The 26,672-nt window shown below is 38.2% G+C and overlaps 1 protein-coding gene across 1 annotated transcript in view; it reads left to right on the forward strand.

Moving 5' to 3' along the window:
• Nucleotides 1–26,672, forward strand: part of ODAD2 (outer dynein arm docking complex subunit 2) — a 178,108-nt gene that overhangs the window by 9,287 nt on the left and 142,149 nt on the right. The window contains exons 6-10 of the mRNA XM_068562910.1: nt 52–188; nt 2,628–2,744; nt 14,921–15,123; nt 16,533–16,631; nt 24,365–24,512. Of these exons, the coding sequence (XP_068419011.1) occupies nt 52–188; nt 2,628–2,744; nt 14,921–15,123; nt 16,533–16,631; nt 24,365–24,512 (704 nt within the window). The remainder of the gene's footprint in view (nt 1–51; nt 189–2,627; nt 2,745–14,920; nt 15,124–16,532; nt 16,632–24,364; nt 24,513–26,672) is intronic.

Here is a 26,672-nt window from a genome sequence, read left to right on the forward strand (position 1 = left end):
TACAAGTTGAGGTTAAGGAGCTCCCTTTAATTGATTGATAATTGGTTTCAGATTACGAGTTTTCAAATGGATGTCGAGCCCCACCTTGGAGACAAATTCAAGGGGAAATTTGTTATGTGCTGGTGAAACCACACGATGCTGAAACTTTGTGCATTACTTGTAGCAAAGAAGGAGTGTTTTTAAATGGTGTAAGTAATTTTTTAAAAACCGTATTGACTTTGGTCTCTGTAAGTGCAGGCATGTCTCCAGGATTGAATCCCAAAACCACAGAAAAATGAAGTATGTTCTGTGGGATTCATGCAGATCCCTTTGCTGTGTGTTTGCTGTCTCTGTGTCCCCTTGCAGGTCCTTAAGTCAGTATTCTAGGAAATGGCCTTCAAAGGGACCCGTTCCACTATCTAAGTACTGCCTCTTTAACATAATCAGTTTGCTGATTAATGACACAAGTGTTTAAGGAAAGACAAGTCGATAAAGGAGCACCGAGGTAATGCGGAAGCAGTTGCAAGAGTTGAGGAGACAGACGGAGGAGCAGGCAGGGGACCTAAATGCAGGAGCCCGGAGGACGTGCCCCCTGAGCTGGGGCCTCAGCGGCTCCGGGCAGGGCCCGCGCAGACTGGGACTCAGACCCCTGAGGAGTGGGCCCTGCTTGCGCGGGGGGGGCCCCGCCGCAGAACTGGGGTTCACGCGTCTGGAGAATGGTCACCGCCAGGCCGTGCTGGTCCCCTCGGAGCCCAGGTGTCTCCATGAAACCGGCCCTGGAGCCCTGAGAAGTGAGCAGCGCTGTTAGTGCAGGGGCTGGGGCAGGGTGGGGCAGAGCCTGCTGGCCTGGGCCGCTGAGGGTGGGCCCGGGGCGGCTGTTAGTGGGATTTCTGAGGGGTCGTGGTGAGCCTGGTTCTGGGCCTCTGGGTTCTTCCAGAGGAAATTAGAACCAACTGTGGCTACTGGGAGCAACTGCCACTGCGGGGTGAGGGGCCGTTGCTAGGTGGCTCCGACAGCACGTGGGAGGGAGCATGTGGCTTCTGCCTCGTCCAGCCTCCCCGCTGGCCTCCCCCCACCCCGCCCTCCCTCCACCAGCCTCCCCGCCGGCCTCCCCCCCACCAGCCTCCCTCCACCAGCCTCCCTGCCGGCCTCCCTCCACCAGCCTCCCTGCCGGCCTCCCTCCCCCACCCTCCCTCCACCAGCCTCCCTGCCGGCCTCCCCCCCCCACCTCCACCAGCCTCCCCGCTGGCCTCCCCCCCCACCTCCTGGCCTCCTCCCCTGCAGGCCTCTCCCAGCCTGCTGCCCGAGACAGCCGGCCTGGCGGTGGAGAAACGCAGCTTTGCAGGCTCCCGGCCCGAGGGTCGCAAAGCAGGGTGTGGGCAGTGGGCCTTGACCTGAGAGAGGCGGCACATGGCCTTCTGGATTAAAAGCTGGACACTGAGCCTCACGGCTGCTGACCGAACTTGGCTAGAAGGAGCTCAGCTTCCTCTGAAAACCCGGCTCTTGCTGTCTTCCATGTAAAACTGGGGCTCGCAGCAGAATTCTGCAGGGAGGGTCCAGATCCTTAATGGGGACCCAGCTATCGCGGGTCTTGGCCTGGCTCCGCTCTCGACATGCGGCCGTGTTCTCAGCGGCGGGGCTTATCTTCCAACCCGCCTTTCATGCTTGTTCCATCAGCGTGGTCCTGGGCTTATTTCTGCACGGAGGAGCCAGACAACCTAACTATGATTTGCTTTCGGTTTGCCTTGATGCTTGAGAAAAGCGAAATCTCTAACCGGAAAATAAGAGCTTAGAAAAAAAAAAAAGGAATGCTTCTCTTGGGCCTTCCAGAGTGGGGCGAGGAGCCTTTGTTTCTGTAAAAGGCTATTGACGCACATACAACTTCATTTGGTATGGAAACATCTGAGTGTTCCTCTCAGTTTAAAGAACGAAAGACAAGGAACTGAAGCTGTTCAGTCGTTACAAGAAAATGTGTAACACACTACAGTTTACATGTATCTGTATGTTTTACATGTATATGCAGTTATACATGTAACAGTACAGTTTTTATGTGTATATATGTATATATGTGCGAACACACACATAGGGTGAAGGAAGAGTAATAGGAGTAGGAAAGCAAAGTGAAATGAGGAAAGGAAAGAGATAAGAGGAGAGACAGAGGCTGAGGGTGGAGGGACAGATGGTCACAGAGAGGTCCCACCCCTAGAAAATGAGCCTATAGCAATCATGCTCCACACACAGCAGGGGTAGGGTGAGACCAACAGAAACACAGCCGTTTGTGTGGTGACATTCTAACCTCGAGGCCTTCTATGACTTCGTCAAAAGCTCTTGAAGTCATAATGCATTTTCGCAGGAGAGAAGTGGGAAGGGAGCTTTCAGGTCTCTGCTGGATAGCAGCGTGCCCTGTGCATCTAGGGGGCACTTGGTAAAGGCTTGCTGAACGAATGAATGAATGAATGACTGAACGAACGAACGAATGAATAGGTGACATTAAGAGGAAAAGGGTGTGCCTGTACATTTCGTGTGTAAAGACTACCGCATGGATCCTTTAGAGAAGAAAACAATGCTTGTGCTTGGGTTGTGACGTATTGATCAGGTTCTTGTATCTCTCATCCATTAATTACAGCACCAAACTTTTTCTTCCAAAGGGCAAAACAGATGATGAGGGGGAAATTAATTATGAGAGAAAAGGAGAAATTTATAAAGACCTTGTCACACTTTTAAGAGAAAAATCAGGAAAATTTTCTGAAACTATGTCTCAACAGGTGAGTTTTACAGTCTCTTTTGAACTCTCATAGCATTATACTTTTTGGCTACAACTTTGTATAGCATAAAAAATTAGAGAGTAATTCTGCCTTGTTTTGGACAGTACTTTCAATTATTAGAGTGTTTTCCACAATATAAAGTAATAAATACTGTAAATGTAGCAAGTTAAGAATGTTTCTGGTTTTCCTTAGGTGACAGGTGTAATATTTCAAAGTGCTTTCTAAAGAGGACTTTTTCTTTTTTCGTTTTGAATTAATTACACTAAGAACAAGGGACTCAGGTCTCTTAATGAAGCCTAGATGTTCTGATTATTTTTATCCTTTCTGGGAATCCCATGACTACTACCTAGTTGGATTGTCTTAATAAGTGTGTCAACTGCGTGTGTATAAGAACTGTGCTTTTGTGTCTCCCATCTTTTTGTGAAATAGTACTGGACAAAGAAATCAGTCAGTATAATATTTTGTGAAATAAAATTTTGGTTGAAGCTGATGTAGGTAAGAACCGATACGCAAGGAACACTAGTGTGGTTCACTTATGCTCGGGGCTGATCCTCAGGCCGAGGCAATTCCACGGAGCCCACAGAGCTCACTGATCGGGTCCATTGTCTTCCTGATGCTGCTTGTGGAGCGTTTTCTTGTCAGACTGCTGTCGCTCTTATCCTGGCACTTTGTCATCATTTTGTGAATTCTTTTTGTTTCCTGGTGTTTGATCACTTGTTTCCTGGACCCCAGTTTTCTATTGTTGTTGCACTGCTGTTATTGTCATAAAGTACATATATACATAAAATATACAATTTGCCATGTTAACCATTTTAAGTGTATCATTCAGTGGCATGAAGTACATTCACAAGGTTGTGCAACCGTTACTACTGTTTCCAAATCTTTTTCATCATCTGAAACTGAGCAATAACTCTTCACTCCTCCTCCCCCAGCTCTTGGTAACCTCTAATCTACTTTCTGTCTCCATGAATTTACCTATTCTACGTATTTCATGTGAGTGGACTCATACAATATTTTGTCCTTTTGTTTTGGCATATTTCATGTACCGTAATGTTTTCAAGGTTCATCCGTGACGTGCCTGTATCCGAACTTCATTCCTTTCTATGGCTTGAATGATATTCCATGTATGTATATAGCAAATTTTGTTTATCTGTTCATCTATTGATGGATACTGGGTTTTTCCACCTTTGGTTATTGTGAAAAATATTATGAATATTGGTGTACAAATATCTGTTTGAGTCCCTGTTTTCATTTCTTTTGGGTGTACACGTCGGGGTGGCATTTCTGGGTCATATGGGGGTAATTCTACGTTTAACTTTTGGAGGAACTTCCAAGCTGTTTCCACAGCAGCTGAACCATTTTACATTCCCAATGCAATGTATGAAGATTCCAGTTTCTTCACATCCTCACCAACACTTGATATTTTCTGTGTATGTTTGTGTTTTTTATAGACATCCTAATAAGTGTGAACATGATGTTGCATTGTGGCTTTGATTTGCATTTCCCTAATAATTAGTGATGTTGAGCATATTTTCATGTGCTTATTGGTCATTTGTATATCTTCTTTGAAGAAATGTCCATTCAAGTCCTTTGTCCATTTAAAAAATTAAATTGTCTTGTTGTTGAGCTAGAGTTCTTTATATATTGGGGATATTAATTCCTTATCAGATAGAAGATTTGCAAATATTTCCCCCTATTCTGTGGGTTATCTTTTTACTCATCTTGATGGTGTCCTTTGGTATACAAACATTTTAAATTTTGATAAAGTCTAATTAATATATTTTTTCTTTTGTTACCTGTGCTTTTGGTATCATATTTAAGGAACCATTGCTAAATCCAAGGCAATAAAGATTTGCCCTTAAGTTTTCCACGAAGAAATTTTTAGTTTTAGTCCTCTCAAGTTTAGGTCTTTGATTCATCTTGAGTTAGGTTTTGTATACGGTGTGAGGGACAACCTTCATTCCTTTGCACATGGATGTTCAGTTTTCCCAGCACCATTTGTTGAAGACACTGTTCTTTCCCCACTGAATGGTCTTGTCATCCTTGTTAAAAATCAACTGACCATAGATTTCAAGGTTTATTCTTGGGCTCTCAATTCTATTCCGTCAGTCTGTATGTCTATCTGTATACCAGTCCCATACTGTTTTGATTACTATAGCTTTGTACTAGTTTTAAAATCAAAGTGAGTCCTCAAACTTTGTCCTTGTTTTTTCAAGACTGTTTTGGTTATTTGGGGTCCCTTGATTTTCTCTATGAATTTTAGGCTTGGTTTTACCATTTCCGCAAAAAACACCATTGAGATGTTGATAGGGATTGTATTGAATCTGTAGATTGCTTTGTATAGCACTGTCATCTTAACAATATTATCTCCTAATCCATGAACATGGAAAGTTTTTCCATTTGTTTGTGTCTTCTTTAACTTCTTTCAGCAATGTTTTATAGTTTTCAGTGCATAACAAGTCTTTTGCCTCCTTGGTTAAATTATTCCTAAGTATTTTATTCTCTTTGATGCTATTGTAAATGGAATTGTTTTCTTCATTTCCTTTTTGACTGTCCACTGCTAGTGTATAGAAATACAACCGATTTTTGAGTGTTACAATCAGATTTGATTTTTGAATGTGAAGTTCAAAATTGAATCCTGCAACTTTGCTGAATTTATTTAATTCAGTTTCTTTTGAATCTTTAGGTTTTTCTACATATAAGATCAAGTCACCTGTGACCAGAGATAGTTTACTTTTTCCTTTCCAATTTGGATGTTTTAAATTTCTCCTTCTTGCCAAATTCCATGGCCAGAACTTTCAGGACTATGTTGAATAGAAGTGGCGAAAGTAGATTCCTTGTCTTACTCCTGAACTTAGGGGAAATGCTTTCAGGCTTTCGCTACTGAATATGATGTTAGCTGTGGGCTTTCCATACATGGCCTTTATCTTGTTGAGGAAGTGCCCTTCTCATCAGTTTTCTTCTTCTTGGTCCACCCCATCATTTTGGTAGCGCTTCCTGAGTAAAAGAGGCACATAGGAGGGAAAAAAATTGAGGGTTAGCATGTTTGAAAATATCTTTATTCTTCTCTCTCAGTTGTTGTTTCTATAATGACAGTTTGAAAATAATTTTTACTTAGAATTTTAAAGGCATTTTTCCTATGTGACCTGTTTGTTTTGGCTTTTCCTATATAATGAGACTTTAGGATTTTCTCTTATCCCTGATGTTCTGTAATTTTCATGATGATATGGTTGGTGCTGGTTTTTGTTTTTTTTCATTAATGATGACATATGTCCTTCAGAACTGGAAAAATATTTTTGTATTATATCTTTAATCATTTTTTTCCTCTCTGATCTTTTTGTTCTCTTTTTGAAACTTCTAGTTGGATCTTGGGGCCTCTGAGACTGATCCGTTGATTTTCTTTTCTCTCATACACCCCACCACACTTTCTGCAAATATTCCTTTACTTTGTCTTCCAAACGTTGTACAAATCTTTAAAATTTAAGCTCTTATGTTTGTAATGTTTTGTTTTGGAGTGTTTATTTTTACAGACCACATGCTTTCATTTCTCTTGGGTGAAACCTCAGACTGAAATGGCAAGGTGATATGGTGGTTATATGTTTAACTTTTTAAGCAATTGGTAAACTGCTTTCCAAAGGGGTTATAACCATCTCCATCCGCTCTGGCAGTGCATGAGATTGACAGCTGTGCCACAAAATCATCAATAAGTGGTACGGTCCGTCCTTTATTTTAGATGTTCTATTAGGTGTGTAGGGATATCTCACTGAGTTTTAATTTGCATTACTTGCATGCATCCTTTCATATGCTTATTTGCCATTTATATATCTTAAGTGGTAAAGTGTATATTCAGATCTTTTGCCCATTTTTTATTGGGTTGTTTGGTTTCTTATTACTGAGTTGTGAGATATACATACGTACATACATACATATAGACATATATTCTTTCAGATACAGGATTTGTAAATAAATATTTTCTTCCAGTTTGAAGCTTGTTATTTCATTCTCCAAAAAGAGTCTTTCAAAGAGCAAATGTCCTCAATTTTGATGAAGTCCAACTTATTATTTCTTTTATAGTGTTGTATCTAATAAAGCTTTACCAAACCCAGTGTTACAAAGATTTTCTCCAGTGCTTTTTTATAGAAGATTTTAAATGTTAGGTTTTAAATTTAGGCCTATGATCCAATTTAATATATTTTTTGTACATGATATGAGGTATGGATCAAAGTTCATTCTTTTCTTTTGCATGTAGATATCTATCTAGTTGTTCCAGCATCATTTGTTGAAAAAGAATTGTCCTTTCTTTGCACAGTTGCCCATTTATCTGGGTGTATTTCTGTTCCATTGATCTATTTGTCTGTTTTTATACCAGAACCACACTGCCTTGATTACCTACTTACTTGCATTAAGTTTTGGGTCAGGTAGTGTCTACCCTCTGCTGTTGCTGTTATTCTTTGGAGTTGCTGGCTATTCTGTATCTTTTGCATGTCCATTCGGATTTTATAGTCAGCTTGTCAGTTTCTTCATAAAACCCCGAAGGAATTATGACTGATACTGTGTTGAATCTATAGATCAATTTAAGAACTGACATCTTCACAATATTGGGGTTTCCAATCCATGGAACACAGTATGTCCCTCCATTTGTTTAGTATTACTTAGCATGTCTCTCCATCTTATTTAATTTCTCTCAGCATTGCTTTGTAACTTTCGGTGCACACACATCTCTTGTGAAACTTATCTGTAAATATTTCCTATTTGGGAGCTATTGTTAACAATAGTTTTAAAATGTCAATTTCTGGTTATTTGTTGCTACTATATAAAAATACACTTGATTTTTGTATATTGATTTTATATGCTGAAACCTTGCTGAAGTCACTTATTAGTTTTGTCTGGTTTGTAGATTCCAAAGGGTCTTCTATGTAGATAATCATATTGTCTATAAATAAAGATCATTTTACCTCTTCCTTTACAATTTCAGTGATTTTATTTCTTTTTCTTTCCTTAATGCACTAGCTGGAACCTCCAGTACAGAACTGAATAGACGTGGTTTCTTGTTCCTGATGGTAAAGGGAAAACTTTCAGTTTCTAATTATTGTTAGCTGTCGGTTTTTCATAGATGAAATTTATAAGGTTGAGGAAGTTCCCCTCTATTCCAAGTTGTTGAGAACTTTATTAGGATTGGATATTGGATTTTATCAAATGGTATTTCTGTACCTATTGCATTAATCATGTTTTTTTTTTTCCTTTTTTAGTTTAACATGGTAAATTATATTGATTTTCAAATGATAAACCAACCTTACATTTCTGGGACAAACTTCATTTGTTCAGAGTGTATTATCCTTTTTATATACTTTAAAAATTTAATTTGCTAAGATTTTATTAAGACGTTTTGCATCTATGTAAGATTATCAATGTGTAGTTTTCTTTTCTTCAATATCTTTGTCTGGTTTGGGTATCAGGGTAATACTGGCCTTATAGAATGAGTTGGAAAGTTTTATCTCCCATTCAATTTTCTGGAAGAGTTTGTGTAGAATTGCTATTCTTTCTGTCTTAACTATTTGGTAGAATTCACCAGTGAAGCAATCTGTGCCTGGAGTGTTCTTTGTGGGAAGGTTTTTAACTACAAATTCAATGTCCTTACTAGTTCTAGGGCCATGCAGGTTATCTGTTTCTTCTTGAGGGAGCTTGCTAGGTTTTCTTCAAAGGAATGCATCCCTTTCATCTAAGTTGTTGAACTGATTGGTATAAACTTGTTTATTCTTTTATTAACCTTTTAACAACTGTAGAATCTGTAGCTATTGTTACCTCTCTCATGCCTGATATTAATCATTGTGTTTTATTTTTTCTTGATCCATCTGGCTAGAAGTCCATCATTTTTCTCAGTTCTCTCAAAGAATTCGCTTTTGGTTTCATTGATTTTTCTCTATTTTTCTTTTTTCTACTTCACTTTGGTATTTATTCTTTTCTTTTCACTTAAGAGTTTCGTTTACTCTTATTTCTCTAGTTTTTTTTTTTCTTTTTAAATTTTTTTTATTATTATTATTTATTTATTTATTTTTGGCTGTGTTGGGTCTTCGTTTCTGTGCGAGGGCTTTCTCTAGTTGCGGCGAGCGGGGGCCACTCTTCATCGCGGTGCGCGGGCCTCTCACTGTCGCAGCCTCTCTCGTTGCAGAGCACAGGCTCCAGACGCGCAGGCTCAGTAGTTGTGGCTCACGGGCCTAGTTGCTCCGCGGCATGTGGGATCTTCCCAGACCAGGGCTCGAACCCGTGTCCGCTACATTGGCAGGCAGACCCTCAACCACTGTGCCACCAGGGAAGCCCTCTCTAGTTGTTTTTAATCATACATTTAATTTAATCTAGTTACATTTGCATTGAAAGGAATTTTGGTGATTTCAGGGGTGAATAATATTAAGAAAGAATTCTCTGAAGTCTGCATTCATCTACAGAGAATTTGTCTTTTGGACAAAGACATTCAGAAACAAGTGAGCACTTCTCTGGGGGCAGGACAGCGGTAAGATGGAAGGCAGTCTCCACTTTCCCGCTCTCACCGTAGCGCTGACAGTCCAGAGACGCATCTATTTTTACATCCTTCTGCCTGTTCTGACTTTATGTTGCTCTTCTTTTGCTAGTTTCTTAAGGTGGCAGCTTAGACTCTTGATTTGAGAGTTTGATTCATTTCTAAGGTAAGTGTTGAGTGCTATAAATTGCCCTCACAGAACTTCACCTACCTGTCACACATTTTGGCGTTATATTATCACCGTTTTCATTTTCATTCAGTTTTATTTTTTTTTTAAATTCCCTTAAATCAACTATACCTCAATAAAAATTTTTTTCCTTGAGACTTCCTCTTTGATCTGTGATTATTTAGAAGTTTGTTGTTTAGCGTTAGATTTTTCTATCATGTGATTCATTGTTAGCTTGATTCCACTGTAGTCAGAGAACACACTCTAAATGACTTAAATCTTTATAAATTTGGTTTTTGGTGTGGTTGAGTTCTTCATATCCTTGCTGATTTTCTGTCAGTGTTGAGAGAAGGATTTGAAATCCTCCAACAATAATTGTAGATTTGTCTGTTTCTCTTCTTAGTTCTATCTGTTTTTGTGTTTGCAGCTCTGCATACACATTTAGGATTATGTCTTCTTGACTGACCATTTTATCATTATGTAATGTCCCTCTCTGTCTTTGGTGATTTTCTTTTTTCTGAAGGCTACTTAATCTGCTATTCATATAGCCACTCCTACCTTTTTTTAAACTAACGTTTGCATGGTGTATCTTTTTCCTTTCTTTGACTTTCAAGCTACCTATATCGTTATATTTGTAGTGAGTTTCTTGTAGACAGCATATAGTTGAGTCATTTTTAAAATCCATTTTCTGAAACTCTATATATTGATGTATCCATTGGTGTGTTTAAATCATTTTACTTTTAATTATTGATATGTGAGAGCTTAAGTCTGCCAGCTTAGTTTCATTTTCTGTTTTTTCCTTCTGTTTTCTGTTTTCTTTCACTTTTTTTTTCCTGGTTTTCTTTGGATTACTTGAACATTTTTTTTTTTTTTTTGAATTTCATTTTGATTTTTCCGTAGTGTTTTGAGTGTATCTCTTTGTGTAGAGTTTTTGGTGGTTGTTGTAGATATTATATTATACATAATTTATCATAATCTACTGGTGTGACATTTTACCACGTGAGTGAAGTATAGAAACCATATCTCCCTTTAAGTCCCTTTACCCTCTCTCATTTATATTTGCCTTTATTTCCTTCACATTGATAACAACTGTATGAGACAATGTTATAATTTGTGCTTCAGCCATCAAACATCATTTAGAAAACTCAAGAGGAGAATGAAAGTCTTTTGTATGTACCCATGCTTTTATTCTTTCTGTTGTTCTTTTCTTCCTTTCTGGTGTTGCCAATTTCCTTCTTTTATCATATCCTTTCTGTTTAAGAACTTCTTATCCTTTGAGGTAGGTCTGTTGGTGACAGATTCTCTTAGTTTTCCTTTATCTGAGAACATCTTGAATTCCCCTTTATTCCTGAAGAATATTTCCACTGGATATGGTATTCTGGGCTGACAGTTCTTTATTTTCAGCACTTGAAAAATGTTGTTCCAGTCTTTCTGGACTCCATGGTTTCTCATGAGAAATCTGCTGTTATTTTAATTGTTTTTCCTTTATAGGTAAAATATTGTTTCTCTCTCATTGCTGTTAAGAATTTTCTTTGACTTTAGTTTTATGGAGTTTGATTATTATGTGTCTTGGCAGGAATTTCTTTGGGTTTATTCTGTTTAGGGTGTGCTCAACTTCTTGAATCTTAGATTTATGTCTTTTTCCAAGTTTGGGAAAATTTCAGACATTCTTAGAATGCATTTTCAGTCTGACCTTCTTTCTCCTCTCCTTCTGGTGCTCCGATTACATGACTGTTGGATTTTTTGCTGTGGTCCCACAGATCTGGAGGCCCTGTTTATTTATTTAAAAAAATTTTTTTTTTCAATATATTTCCTCTTTGTTGTTCAGATTGGGTAATTTCTATTGTTTGTCTTCAGGTTCATGGTTTCTCTCCTATGTCTTCTATGTCCTGTTGCTGAGGTATCCAGTGAGTTATTTTGGTTTGTAAATTTCATTTTCAGAATTTCTATTTGGTTCTTCTGTATATCATCTATTTATTTGCTGAGACTTTCTGATTTTTCATTTGTTTCAAGTCTTCATAATTGATTATTGAAGCATTTTTATGATGGCTACTTTATTTTTTTTTAGTAAATTTATTTATTTTATTTATTTATTTTTGGCCGTGTTGGGTCTTTGATGCTGTGCGCGGGCTTTCTCTAGTTGTGGCGAGCGGGGGCTGCTCTTTGTTGTGGTGCACATTGTGGTGTCTTCTCTTGCTGCAGACCGTGGGCTCTAGGTGTGTGGGCTTCAGTAGTTGTGGCACACGGGCTTAGCTGCTCTGTGGCAAGTGGGATCTTCCCAGACCAGGGCTAGAACCCGTGTCGCCTGCACTGGCAGGCGGATTCGTAACCACTGTGCCACCAGGGAAGCCTCATGATGGCTACTTTAAAATCTTATTCCAACATCTATTTGAGATTATTTCATCATCCATTTTACTTTGGTATAAGCATCCATTCATCATCCTTTCTCATTCAGGTTGCGACATTCCTTGTTCTTGGTATGATGAGTGATTTTTTGTGTTGTCTTGGACATTTTTGGATTATGTTATGAAACTTTGGATTTTATTTAAATCTTTTGCTTTAGCAAGATTTCTCTAAGTGTAGGTCTCGTGGTGTAGGTCTGGGGTACTACACAGTGCATGTAAAAATCCAAGTTCCCCGCTTAGACTCCATTGAGAACCTGGTGGTGTACGGTGCCTCGTTACCACTGGGCAGGGGGTGGAAGTTCGGTCTCCCCACTGGGCCTCTGCTGACACTCACCTGGCTAGGAGGGGGAGGGTGCTTTATTACATGCTTCCCTTGGGGCCTCAACTTAAACCATGGGAGATGAGCCTATTACTCCTTGGAGGTGGTGATTTTACTGTATCTCGAGATGATCACATGATTTTTTTCTTTAGTCTGTTGATATGGTCATTCATTTTTGAATATTGAACTAATATTGAATCCCGGGAAAAATCCTACTTGGTCATGATGTCTTACCCTATTTGACATTGCTAGATGTAGTTTGATAATATTTTACTGAGGATTTTTGCATCTATAGTCATGAAGGATATGGGTTAGTAGTTATCTTTTAATGTTTTTGTCTGTTTTTGGTATCTGGGTAATGTGGCCTCAGAATGAATTGGGAAGTATGCACTACTCTTTTCTTCTGTCTGGAATTCTTTATGTAGATTGAATCTTATTCCTTTGTTAAATGTTTGGTAGAATTTACCAAGGAATCCATCTCTACCTGAAGGTTTCTTTGTTGAAAGGTTTTATGTTGAGAATTTTATTTCTTTAGTAGATATAGAACTATTCAGATTTCTTTCTCTTACTGAGCTTTGGTGGTTCGTGTCTTTCAATGAATTTGCACATTTTATCTAACTTACCTCATATATTGGCATCAAGTATCATACTCCACTAGTATCTTCTGATGTCTGGAGGCTCTGCTGTGATAACCCCTCTTTCATGCCTAATATTGGTCATTTATATCTTCTTTTTATTCTTGACTAGTCTGGAAAGAAATGATAAATTTTATTGATCTTTTCGAAGAACAGCTATTTGTTTCATTGATTTTCTCTATTGTTTGCTTTTATTTTATTTTGTTTCTGCTCTCTTTGGGTTTAATTTGCTCTTCTTATTTAATTTCTTAAGTTGGAAGCTTAGGCATCTATTTGAGACCTTTATTTTGTAATGTAAAGTTTTATGCTGTAAATTTCTTTATAAGCAGCATATGAACTGTGTCCCATAGACTTTGATATGTTTTCATGCAAATCAGTATATCTGAGGATTTTCCACATATCTTCTTTTGGATTTGTAAGCTTACTTCCATTTTATTATGAGACAATGTTGTGTATGATTTTAGTTCTTTTAAATTTGTGGATGTTTGTTTTGTGGCTTAAAATATGGTCTGTTTTGGTGAATTTTTCCTTATGCATTTGAGAAGAATGTGTATTCTGCTGCTGTGTGTGGTATGTTCTATAAATGTCAATTACATCCAGGTGGTTGGTAGCCTTCCTCAGGTATTTTATATTCTTATTAAGTTTTGTCTTGCTCATTCTGTTGATTACTGAGAGGGGGTTTTTGAAGTCTCCTAATTGTGGATTTATCTGTTTTTCCAGTTAGTTCTATTTTTGCTTTACATCTTTTGAAATTCTATTGTTTGGTGAACACACAGTTAGAATTGGGTGTAATTGGCTCTTGGTCATTATATGTCTCTCTATCTCTGATAATATTATTTGTTTTGAAGTCCATTTTGTCTGATTTTAATGTTTTAAAATTCCTGCTTTTCTTGATTATTGGTTTCATGGAATATTTTTCTCCAGCTTTTTACGTATAGTTTATTTATATCTTTACATACAAAATGGTTTCTTTTAGACCACAAATAATAGGGTTTTCGTTTTTCATCCACTCTGACGATTTCTTTTAATTGACATTTAAAAATCATTTTCATTTAATGTGCCTACTGATAGAGTTGAATTAAATTTACTATTTTGCTTGTTGCTTTTATTAGTCCCATTTGTTCTTTGTCCTTTTTCTCCTCTTTTTCTTCCCCCTTTGAATTAACTGAAGTTTTAGAAGTGATTCCATTTTGTGTATGCAATTAGTTCATCAGTTATACTTTTTAAAAAACATCTCAATTGGGCTTATAGTATATGTCTCTGATTTACCATGTCTGCCTTTGAACAGTATTATACAGTTTCACAAGTAGTCTAAGAGCCTTACAAGAGTGTGCTTCGAATGCCTCTCCCTGTGTTTGTACTACTGTTGTCATACATTTTACTTTGACATGCTATCAACCCCTTATCACAAAGAATCTTTTATATTTATTTTTACCATTTCTACATTCTTTTGTGTAGATCTGTGTTCTGCCTCGTATGAGATCCCTTCTGATTGAAGAGCTTCATGAACAATTTTTTTAGCCTGGGTCTTCTGACAGTGAATTCTCTCAGCTTTTTTTCATCTGTGAAGTCTTTATTTTACCTTCATTTTCAAAAGATTTTTTTTCTCTGTATAGAATTTTGGGTTGACAGGATATGGGTTTTTTTCCCTTTCGTCACTTTAACTATATCACTCCCTTGTCTTGTGGATTGCATTGTCTCTGATGAGAAGTCTCTTTTAATTGTTATGTTTCTTCCTCTCTCTATAATGTGTCTTTTATTTCTGGCTACCTGCAAGATGGTCTCTTTATCCTTGGTCTCAGCAATTTGACTAAGATGGGTCCCAGTCTTTACAGGGTTTAAGTGTAATTTTTTTCTGGTGGTGGTGAGGAGTGTGTTGGTCCAGGCCCGCTGCTGTATCTGTGTGGGCTGCAGCAGGGGTGTGAGTTTAGGATCATCCCATCACTGTCAGCCTAACTCCAATAGAGACCCTGGTCTTGAAGTTGCCCAGATTCAATCTGTGTTGCTAAGCAACACAAGTTAGAGCATCTTGAGACTTCCTGTCTGAATTTATCGCCAGGGTTAATTTTCAGATAACATGAGATAATTCAGAAGTGATATCACTGAAAAAATATGCTTTTTTTTTTTTTAATTAAAGGAGGGTAGGTTCAATGAAGAACAGCAAAAGGAAAAGGATCAGCCTAATGAGGCACCTGAGGAGGAAGCAGCCGCTTTACGTAAAGCTAGCACTGCTTCCCGCAGGAGTGCGCTGGAGAAGAAGCAAATCAGTTTGGGAAGGAGTCAGCTGGCCAAGAGATTAGAGCCAAGTTTAAACTGGAAGACCACTGTTGATGCCAAAGAGTATGTAGACACTTACGTGATGGGTTTTCTGATACATCCTTGCTAACCACAGGGTTGCCCAACTTTTCACATAACTTAGTTTCATCAGAGAAAACTACGAGGAGATACTCACACCTTCCTCCATAATACAAGTTGGTTCCTTCCTGCCCTCTTCATGTTCCAGGCAGAAAGATTTGACATCAGACAGCCTTTGTGTGCAGTGCACCACGGAGGGAGAGCCCAATTCACTTTCATGTGGTCGTTGAGGCAGGGCAAATAACACGTGAAAAAGATGATAAAACACATGGAGGAATCCCATGGGAAATGTAAACATTGTGGTAGGGACCTGATTAAGTAAGTGTTAGAAGAATTCCAATTTAAATTATGTGGTTAAATGTACGATTATGTGTAGTTAATTAGGGAAAACTTCATAGACGTGGTATCTTGTATATTAACAGAACTTTAAGTAAATACTATAAAGAAGGATAGAACCGCAAACATATGAATGGTCTGAGTAAAGTGGACACCGGTTTGATGAACGTCTGAAATATACAAGCCTAGTTCCTTTTAGGACCCTCTGTAAATTGGTGCCAAAGCAAAGATTAAGGGCCAAGGTTACCAACACGTAAGCAGTCAGAAGCACCTAGAGCACTTTTTAAAGTTTAGCAAATAGGTTACAACTTACAGCCTATTTTTTTTTCCATGTCATCCCCTTATTGGGTTAAGAACTGGGTCCCTGCTGGTCACATGGGTCCCTCACCTGCAGGGATTCTGAGAACCACAGGTGATTGTATTTTGGGCGCAAACTCAGAGAGCGGACAGAGGAGTCCTGTGGAAGGAGGAGACATGCTTGCTCCTCTGAGTCTCACTGATTTTGGGGTGTTTGACCTTTGTGGATCTGTTTGAAAGAGTGAGTCTGAAAATGACAAATGTACGGGCTACTCCGTTAACGGGAAGGTGAATTATAAAATACTGCTTTTTGCATGTGCTTATTTTCTTCACTTAAGAATTCACTAAACAAGTATTTAATGCAAACCCAGTACATGCCAAGGTGTAGACTAAGCTTGAGAATATCCAGAAAATCAGGCACAGGACCTGCTGCAATGTCAGGTGGGCAAGGTGGAAAAACAGGCAACTGTGATCCAGGACAGACTGAAGGACCTTCCCAATGATGGCAGCCTATGAAGACCCGTTTGTAGCACAAAGAAATACTGGGCAAAGTGTTTCTCCGTTATGTAAAATGCATGGCTGTGCTTGAAGGACAAAAGGAACCTCTCAGGTGTCAGATGAGACTGGAGCTCATAGTCATTCTCTGTGTTAGGAAAACACATCATGTGGATGCATGAAAATGATGGAATGTTTGTATACATTTCCATTTTAATTTCCTGTTAGTCAGCGTAAAGTAATTATTAAAATTAATATTTCTTTAGGAACAAAAGCTCACTAAGAGACACCCAAGAAGAAGAACATGGAGGAAGACTTGAAAAGTCCAGACCATCCACTTCACCTGGAAGAGCACAGTTAATTCGGTGAGTTTCTGTTAACATGACCAGTTCTTTAAAGCCACCCCTGTGCAACAGGCTAGTTAATGCTGGTTAATGGTGTTTTACTTTCACATTAGCATCCTAAGATATCTATACTGACAGTTATTAGGAATGCTGTAAAAATGGTAATAGTGGATTTCTGTAAATATATTTACAGAATATCCTTTTAATGTGGAGTTACTTTAATACAGTGATCTACTGGTATTAGTTAACTCTTTGTAAACGAATATATTTAATGCAAAAAGCAGTTAACTAAGTGGTAGCAAACCGGGGCTCTTATCTGATCTCTGGCCTCTGAATAATCATGTCACAGCAAAATTGTCATCTTTCTGAGCCTTTACTGGTCACTGATGGCTCTGCCAATTCTAAAGTGATAAATGTTATTTCTCATTAAAACAACCATTAACAGTAAGGGCAACTAATAAGCTTCTTACCCAGTTTTCAGTTTGATGACAAAAGTGACATATCTGGGGAGAAGGTTCAGCCATTTTTACTCTAAGGTGGTGGTGGGAAGAAATGGCAGAAATTTCACATTTTAAATTTGCACACTTGGAATAAAACAAACTTTAAGACACTCTACAACATGTATGCCATTTTGGGGAGTTAGACATAATAAGCTATTAATTTTCTGACAACTTTTTAAAACTTTTTATTTTGAAATAATTGTAGATTCACAAAAAGTTGTGGAGATAGTGCAGAGAGGTCCCATAGACCCTTCACGTAGCCTCTCCCAATGGTTAAATCCTACATCCTACGTAACTGTGGTACAAGATCAAAACCAGGAGATTAACATTGGTACAATGTATAGGTATAGTTCAATGTCATTTTACCCTGTGCAGGTTTGTGTGGTGACCATGGCAACCAGGCTAGAGCACTGTTCACCCCGCACAGACGTCCCCCTGCTGCCCCATTATAGCCACAACCCCCGTCATTCCCACTTCCTAGCAACCATTCATCTGTTTGCTGTTTTCATAATTTTGTCATTTTGGACCGCCATATAAATAGATTCATACATTTTTTTATATTGACTTTTTTCCAACACCATAATACCCTTGAGATCCACCTAAGTTGTTGCATGTATTAATAGTTTGTCCCTTGTAATTGCTGGGTGGCATTCCATTGTATGGATATACCATGCAGTGGTAGTTTTTTAAATTCTTCACGTATTAAGGCACCTTTTAGTTGTTTGCAGTTTCTGGCTATTAAAAATAAAGCTGCTATGAACACTCACATACAGGTTTTTGTACAGATGTAAGTTTTCATTGCTCTAGGATAAATGCCCAGTTGCTGACATATATAGTAATTGTGTGTTTAGCTTTTTTAAGAAACTGCCTACCTTGTCCAGACTGGCTGCACCATTCTATGTTCCCACCAGTGACGTATGAGAGACTCAGTTTCCCCTCGTCCTCGCCAGCATTTGGTATTGTTGCGTGTTGTATCTCAGCTGTTCGGGAAGCTGAGTGGTGATACCTCGTCGTGGTCTTAGCATTTCCCTAATGGCTCGTGATGTTAACGTCTTGTCACGAGCTTACTGCTGTCCCTTTACGCTCATCAGTGAAATGTCTCTTTATGTCTTTTGCTCATTTTCTAGTTGAATCATTTGTTTTTTGAAGGTTGAGTTTTGAGAGTTCTTTATCTATCTAGGATATCCTTGGTTATATATGTAGTCTGCAAATATTTTCTCCCTTTCTGTAACTTGTCTTTTCATCCTCTTAATAGGGCCTCTCAGAGAACAATTTTTAATTTTGATGAAGTCTGATCAGTCAGTTTTTTCTTTTACGGATCGTGCCTTTGATGTCACGAAGCCCTTGGTCCTGAAGATTATCTCCAATGTTTTCTTCCTAAAAGTTTAATAATTCTACATTTTATATTAAAGACTGGGATCCGTTTTGAGTTAATTTTATATAAAGTATGAGACCTAGGTCAAGATTCATTTTTTTTAACCTATTGATATTCAGTTTCTCCAGCACCATTTGATGAAAAGGCTATCTTTCCACCTTTGACTTGCTTTTTCACCTTAATCAAAAATCAGGTGGGTGTACTCGTGTGGGGCTATTTCTGGGTCTTTATTCTGTGCAGCTGACTTTTATGTCCAGCCCTTTGCCAACACCATACATTCTTGATTACTGTAGCTCTATAGTAAATCTTGAAATCTGGTAAAGTGACTCCTCTCACTTTATTATTTTTCTTCCCAAAATCGTTTTGACCTATTCTAGCTTTTTTCCTTTCCACGTAAATTTTAGAATGACCTTGCTATATCCACCAGAAAAAACTTACGGAAGATTTTGATACAAAGTGCCTTAAAACTCTGTATCAATTTTGAGAAAACGGATATCTTTACTGTGTAGACTCGCCAATCCAAGAACACTGTATGTCTCTGTATTTAAGCCTTTGATTTCTTTCACCAGCAGTTTGTAATAGTTTTCAGCATATAGGTCCTGTACGTGTTTTGTTAGATTTATACCTAGAAGTAGAAACGCCAGTACTATGTTGACTATCAGTGATCATAGTCCTTGCTTTTTCTCAATCTTAGGAGGAAAGCATTCAGTCATTCACCAGAAAGTGTGATGATAGTTTTTGTACAGATATCCTTTTTTTTTTTTCTTAACATCTTTATTGGAGTATAATTGCTTTACAATGGTGTGTTAGTTTCTGCTTTATAACAAAGTGAGTCAGTTATACATATACATATGTTCCCGTATCTCTTCCCTCTTGCGTCTCCCTCCCTCCCACCTTCCCTATCCCACCCCTCTAGGTGGTCACAAAGCACCGAGCTGATCTCCCTTTGCTCTGCGGCTGCTTCCCACTAGCTATCTATTTTACGTTTGGTAGTGTATATATGTCCATGCCACTCTCTCACTTTGTCACAGCTTGCCCTTCCCCCTCCCCATACCCTCAAGTCCATTCTCTAGTAGGTCTGTGTCTTTATTCCCGTCTTGCCACTAGGTTCTTCATGACCTTTTTTTTTTTTTTTCCTTAGATTCCATACATATGTGTTAGCATACTGTATTTGTTTTTCTCTTTCTGACTTACTTCAGTCTGTATGACAGACTCTAACTCCATCCACCTCACTACAAATAACTCAATTTCGTCTCTTTTTATGGCTGAGTAATATTCCATTGTATATATGTGCCACATCTTCTTTATCCATTCATCCGATGATGGACGCTTAGGTTGCTTCCATGTCCTGGCTATTGTAAATAGAGCTGCAATGAACATTTTGGTACATGACTCTTCTTGAATTATGGTTTTCTTAGGGTATATGCCCAGTAGTGGGATTGCTGGGTCGTATGGTAGTTCTATTTTTAGTTTTTTAAGGAACCTCCATACTGTTCTCCATAGTGGCTGTATCAACTTAGATTCCCACCAACAGTGAAAGAGTGCTCCCTTTTCTCCACACCCTCTCCAGCATTTATTGTTTCTAGATTTTTTGATGATGGCCATTCTGACCGGTGTGAGATGATATCTCATTGTAGTTTTGGTTTGCATTTCTCTAATGATTAATGATGTTGAGCATTCTTTCATGTGTTTGTTGGCAATCTGTATATCTTCTTTGGAGAAATGTCTATTTAGGTCTTCTGCCCATTTTTGGATTGGGTTGTTTGTTTTTGTGTTATTGAGCTGCATGAGCTGCTTGTAAATTTTGGAGATTAATCCTTTGTCAGTTGCTTCATTTGCAAATATTTTCTCCCATTCTGAGGGTTGTCTTTTCATGTTTTTCATGGTTTCCTTTGCTGTGGAAAAGCTTTTAAGTTTCATTAGGTCCCATTTGTTTATTTTTGTTTTTGTTTCCATTTCTCTAGGAGGTGGGTCAAAAAGGATCTTGCTGTGATTTATGGCATCGAGTGTTCTGCCTATGTTTTCCTCTAAGAGTTTTATAGTGTCTGGCCTTACATTTAGGTCTTTAATCCATTTTGAGTTTATTTTTGTGTATGGTGTTAGGGAGTGTTCTAATTTCATACTTTTACATGTACCTGTCCGGTTTTCCCAGCACCACTTATTGAAGAGTCTGTCTTTTCTCCACTGTATATGCTTGCCTCCTTTATCAAAGATAAGGTGACCATATGTGCATGGGTTTATCTCTGGGCTTTCTCTTCTGTTCCATTGATCTATATTTCTGCTTTTGTGCCAGTACCATACTGTCTTGATTACTGTGGCTTTGTAGTATAGTCTGAAGTCCGGGAACCTGATTCCTCCAGCTCCATTTTTCATTCTCAGGATTGCTTTGGCTATTCGGGGTCTTTTGTGTTTCCATACAAATTGTGAAATTTTTTGTTCTAGTTCTGTGAAAAATGCCATTGGTAGTTTGACAGGGATTGCATTGAATCTGTAGATTGCTTTGGGTAGTAGAGTCATTTTCACATTGTTGATTCTTCCAATCCAAGAACATGGTATATCTCTTCATCTATTTGTATCATCTTTAATTTCTTTCATCAGTGTCTTATAATTTTCTGCATACAGGTCTTTTGTCTCCTTGGGTAGGTTTATTCCTAGATATTTTATTCTTCTTGTTGCAATGGTAAATAGGAGTGTTTTCTTAATTTCACTTTCAGATTTTTCATCATTAGTGTATAGGAATGCAAGAGATTTCTGTGCATTAGTTTTGTATCCTGCTACTTTACCAAATTCATTGATTAGCTCTAGTAGTTTTCTGGTAGCATCTTTAGGATCCTCTATGTATAGTATCATGTCATCTGCAAACAGTGACAGCTTTACTTCTTCTTTTCCGATTTGGATTCCTTTTATTTCTTTTTCTTCTCTGATTGCTGTGGCTAAAACTTCCAAAACTATGTTGAATAATAGTGGTGAGAGTGGGCAACCTTGTCTTGTTCCTGATCTTAGTGGAAATGGTTTCAGTTTTTCACCATTGAGGACAATATTGGCTGTGGGTTTGTCATATATGGCCTTTATTATGTTGAGGAAAGTTCCCTCTGTGGCTGCTTTCTGCAGGGCTTTTATCATAAATGGGTGTTGAATTTTGTCGAAAGCTTTCTCTGCATCTATTGAGATGATCATATGGTTTTTCTCCTTCAATTTGTTAATATGGTGTATCACGTTGATTGATTTGCGTATGTTGAAGAATCCTTGCATTCCTGGGATAAACCCCACTTGATCATGGTGTACGATCCTTTTAATGTGCTGTTGGATTCTGTTTGCTAGCCCGGTCATGTCATTTTTCTTCTTTAGGCTGTTACTGTGGTGGATTACAATGGCTGATTTTTGAATACTGAATCAGCCTTGCATTCCTGGAATAAACCCCACTTGGTCATGGTGGGCTCATTCTTTTTACATATAGCTGAATTATGTGTGCTTAATAGTATGTTAAGAATATTTGCATCTACACTCATGAGGGATATTCAATAACAGTGTTTTGTTTTTGTTTGCACTTTGGTTTTGATATCAGGCTTCATAAAATGAGTTCCCTTCTCTTCTGTTTTCTAGAAGGGATTGTATAAAATTGGTGTTAGTACTTCTATGCCTGTTAAAATTCTCCAGTGAAATCATCTGGAACTGGAGACTTTTGCTTTGAGTTTTTTAATTATGAATTAATTCCATTAATAGTTGTAGTGCTGTTCAAATTACGTGCTTCGTATTGGTTAAGTTACGGTAGTTTGTACCTTTAAAGGAGTTGTTCCGTTTTATCTAAATTGTCAAGTTAATGTTCAGTTGTTCATAGTTTTCTCTTATTATCCTTTTGTTGTCAGCAGGATCTGTAGTGATATGCTACGTTTCATTCATTTCTGGTACTGGAAATTTGTGTCTTCTCTTTTTTTGGCAGTCTTGCTAGAGCTTTGTCAGTTTTATTGATCTTTTCAACAAGCAGTTTTTTGTTTTTCTAGATTTTTCAAGTTATTTTTCTGTTTTCAATTTTATTGATTTCTTCTCTTTATTATTTCCTTTTCTCTGTTTTCTTTGGGTTTGTTTTGCTCTTCTTTTTCTAGTTTCTTTAGATGTGAGTTTAGGTGACTGAATTGAGGCTTCTCTTTTCTTATGTAGGCCTTTAGTGCCATGTCGTGCCCTTTCTGCATTGCTTTAGCTATGTACAAAAAAACGGATATATCTTTGTGTGTGTATGTATGTGTGTGGCTTTTTTCAGTTTTATTGAGATATAATTGACATACAGCTCTGTATAAGCTTATGGTGCACCCTATGGCTTGACATGCGTGTATTGTGAAAAGACTGCAATAGGCTCAGTTAATTTACATCCCCTTATGTAGTTGCAAATAACTCTGTTTCTTGTGATGAGGACCCTCAGACTTACTCTCTAAGCGACTTTCAGATACACCACACAGCAGTGTTCGCGTAGTCATGTCGTCGAACACCACATCCCCAGCACTTATTTGTCAGATACCTGTGTGTAGCGTTTGACCACCTTCCCCCAATTTCCCTCCCTCCACCTCTGGTAACCACAAGTCTGATTTCTATGAGTTTGGTTGTTGTTTTGTTTTTGTTTTCTATTTTTAGATTCCACGTATAAATGAAATCATACAGTATTTGTCTTTCTCTGACTGATTTCACTTAGCATAATACCCTCCAGGTCCACCCAGGTTGTCACCAATGGCAGGATTTCCTTCTATTTTTTATGACTAATCTTCCATTGTATGTATGTATCACGTCTTCTTTATCCATTCATCTGTCCATGGACACTTAGGTTGCTTCCATGTCTTGGCTATTGTAAATAATGCTGCAGTGAACATTGGGGTTTACTTCATTTTTAGGTAGACCCGATCTACCAGATTTTCCTCTTTAACCGACGCAGGTTTCCTGGCATCTTTTGGACAAGAGGATACATAAAACTGAAACTCAGCTCCAGGCACTTCAGTTCAGGATTTCCCCCCACCGTGGCCCAGAGAGCACGGTTGCACCATTCTGCACTTTTGAAAGTACAAGAATTGGAGCTGTCTGTGCTGAAAAACCTTTGAGAAATTAAGAGAATGGTAGAACCTTAAAAATAATGGAACTTGACAATTACCCACCCTCCTACTATGCTTCCAAACGGAAAAGACTAGGAAAGAGTTTTATGGAAGAGAACACCTGGGGGGATGGAGAGAGAAAAGGAGGGAGAGAAAGAAAGTAGATAAGGATGAATTCACTATGTTCCCAAGGGCTTGAGTGAACTAGCCTGTGTCTGTGACCTTGATGTCAAGTTAGAAGCCTCTAGAGCAGTGAGGAATAAAGTGAACTCTCTTTGGTAAGGGAATAAATGCCTTCCCTTTGGGGCGCTGGCAGCACTCCCCAACTGAACTTTCTGCAGGAATAGAAATGGTTTATTTCCGAGCTGTCCTGTACGGTAGCCACTAGCTACCTTTGATTATTGAGCACTTGCAATGTGGCCAGTGTGACTGAAGAACTGAATTTTTAATTGTATTCAATTTTAAGTAAGTAAATAAAAGAAATGTAAATATAAATAACCCCATGTTAAGTTATTTAACTGCTATGACGAGTTGCAGTCTTCGATCATTTACCTAATACCCTTGCCATTTCTTGCTATGTTCTTTATTATTATTGCACCCATAGCAGTAATAGTGAAATGTATCTGCTACAGAGACGTGTTTACTCACCTCCTCATATAGATATTAACAAAGATCTTCCAGAACTCAGAAGGTGTTGGTACCTTATCCATTGCTTATGTACATGTTGCTGAAATAGTAACGTTATAACCATGCCCATACTGTAGCATAAACATACTTATTATACGTTGTTGTTGTTGTTCTTAGTAAGAGTGCTGAAAAGATGGAGGAAATTATTAGTGAGAGCTCCTCAGAGAGTGAGGAAGATGAAGAACCACCTGACCATCTTCAGGAAGCAAATGCAGATTTGCCATCAGAATACTGGCAAATTCAGAAGCTGGTGAAATATTTGAAGGTGAGAGAGAAACCTTTTGCACTATGTTTGCAATGTTTATTTAAAATTTTTTCCTAAAAATGTATGTTCTGCTTCCAAGTTGACTATATATTTCTTTCAAGTAAGGGTAGTAAGTATCCCTGTTACTACTTAACTGTGCACAGGAGAAGGTCCTGTTACCCTGAGGATAGTGAGGTTCATCCTCATGGAGCAGCTGGACTGCCAGGTACCAGCCCTCTCCCCTAGCTGGGGAGCGGGCAGCGGGCCATGGCAGCCGTCAGATATTGTGACTTGCCACCATTTCATGATCTGCAGTATGATGCGGTGGAAAGAGCAAGGAGTCTCGAAGTTGGACTTAGACTAAATTCTGCGTTGTGTCACTTACTAGCAATGTGACTGTTGAAAAGTTACGGTTTTGAGCCTTAATTTTCCCAACCCATGGAGTGAAATTAGTAATACCCACTATAGGATTATTTTAAGGACTGAGAAAACACATTTGAAGCATGTGGTGTGGTGTCTGATACATTGTAGGTGCTTAAAATATGTATTTGTCCATTTCCATTACTCTCAAGTAATATCCCATGTGTGAAAACATTTTATAATAATAAATAAATAAATGGCCCACATAACAGTGTATCAATATTTAAGTCCTTGAATGTGGGGTGGGGCAAGGAAACTGATTTACCCAAGCCCAGATTAATATTCATTTCTGATATTGGATAGTGGATATTGATAAATGGCGAGGCCGGGTCTAAAGCGATAGCCCAGAAGTACTTGTGAAAACAACATTTTGACTTACCTCATCTTGTCCTCCTGCATTTGCTAAGCTTTGCACAGTTAAAGATATTTATGTGACTCCTAAATTGCTAAAGGGTACTTTTCCTGTGCCTTTGAGCTCATCCCAAGCTGACAGGTGAACTAGCCTATATGCACATTTTGGTGAATTCAACAAAGGCCCTCTGCGTGAACAGTCTGGTAGGTATAAGTAAGCCAAGAAAGTTTTTCCTAAAAGAAAAATATGCCCGCTTGCCTGTTGGACACAGTCTCAGCGGCAACTCTCAGCACTTCTCAGAAAAAGTTTTTTATGTTTTCCTGAATCCTGAATCCCAAAAAAATTAGTCAAGAAATTGGGAAAATGGGAAGTTAGAATTAAAATATGACAATTGAAATTTAATAATCTTCCTGAAGACATTACTGGTTCAGAGAAATCTACTGACATCATGGAGAGCAAGACCAGTTGATTATCTCGGTAATCATTCCACAGTTTACGTGGGTATCAAATCAGCACATTGTACACATCAGATACAATTATATTTGCCAGTTATGCCTCAGTAAAGTTTTAAAAAAAAGAAAATTCTGGCAGTAGAATCAAAGGTGAAGGTAGACATTTCCAGGCATCAGGACAGGAACCAGGGAGAGTGAAGTGGTCACAGCCCAGGCGGTCAGCCTCGCTTGTAGCTGCTGCCATGCTCTAAATACTGTGTACGTGAAAGTCATTCTTGCCAAAATAAATGATCCGCTAATATGCATCATATACGTTATACAAGTCCTATTAGTGGTGTTCTAAGAAATAACAAATTTGTAAAGCAAAGTAAGTCGTTAAATTTGAAATTTTGACCTGTGATTCTCTGTAGCCTTGGTGAGCTTGCTAGGAGATCTGAATGGTACGTCATTTGGATGTACCCGGGCATTGTTTTGTGTTTGAATATTCACTATATTTTATATATTATGTATTACAATTTGTTCTTTCCAAGTAATTTAACATAAGAAATGCAAAGAGAGGAAGATGTGAATGTGGGTTGTGCAACACTGCATCATGAGCCCAGAAAGTGATCTGAAATCTGAATTAGCAGAAACAACATAGATGTCAATGGCCCAACCAGAATCAGGGCAGGCAGATAAAATATTTCCATCATTAAAAAAGGAAATGAGCATATATAATGCAAACCCTAACGCCTAAGTTGGCTATGCTTTTGGAAGCCTGTCAACAATTTGACCAATGTCAATGCAAAATGAAAGAAAAATTTTTTAACATCTGGCATATTTGTCCTGAAACAAAAATCAAGACTATTGGATAGGACAATTAATGCTTTGTGTATTTTAAAATTGTATTTTAAGAATATCTTATAAATGATAAATATTTTAATGTCATCTTTCAATTTTTTAAATGGCTTTTATTTA

This window comes from Eschrichtius robustus, chromosome 1 (assembly GCF_028021215.1).
Source record: "Eschrichtius robustus isolate mEscRob2 chromosome 1, mEscRob2.pri, whole genome shotgun sequence".
Classification (NCBI taxonomy): domain Eukaryota; kingdom Metazoa; phylum Chordata; class Mammalia; order Artiodactyla; family Eschrichtiidae; genus Eschrichtius; species Eschrichtius robustus.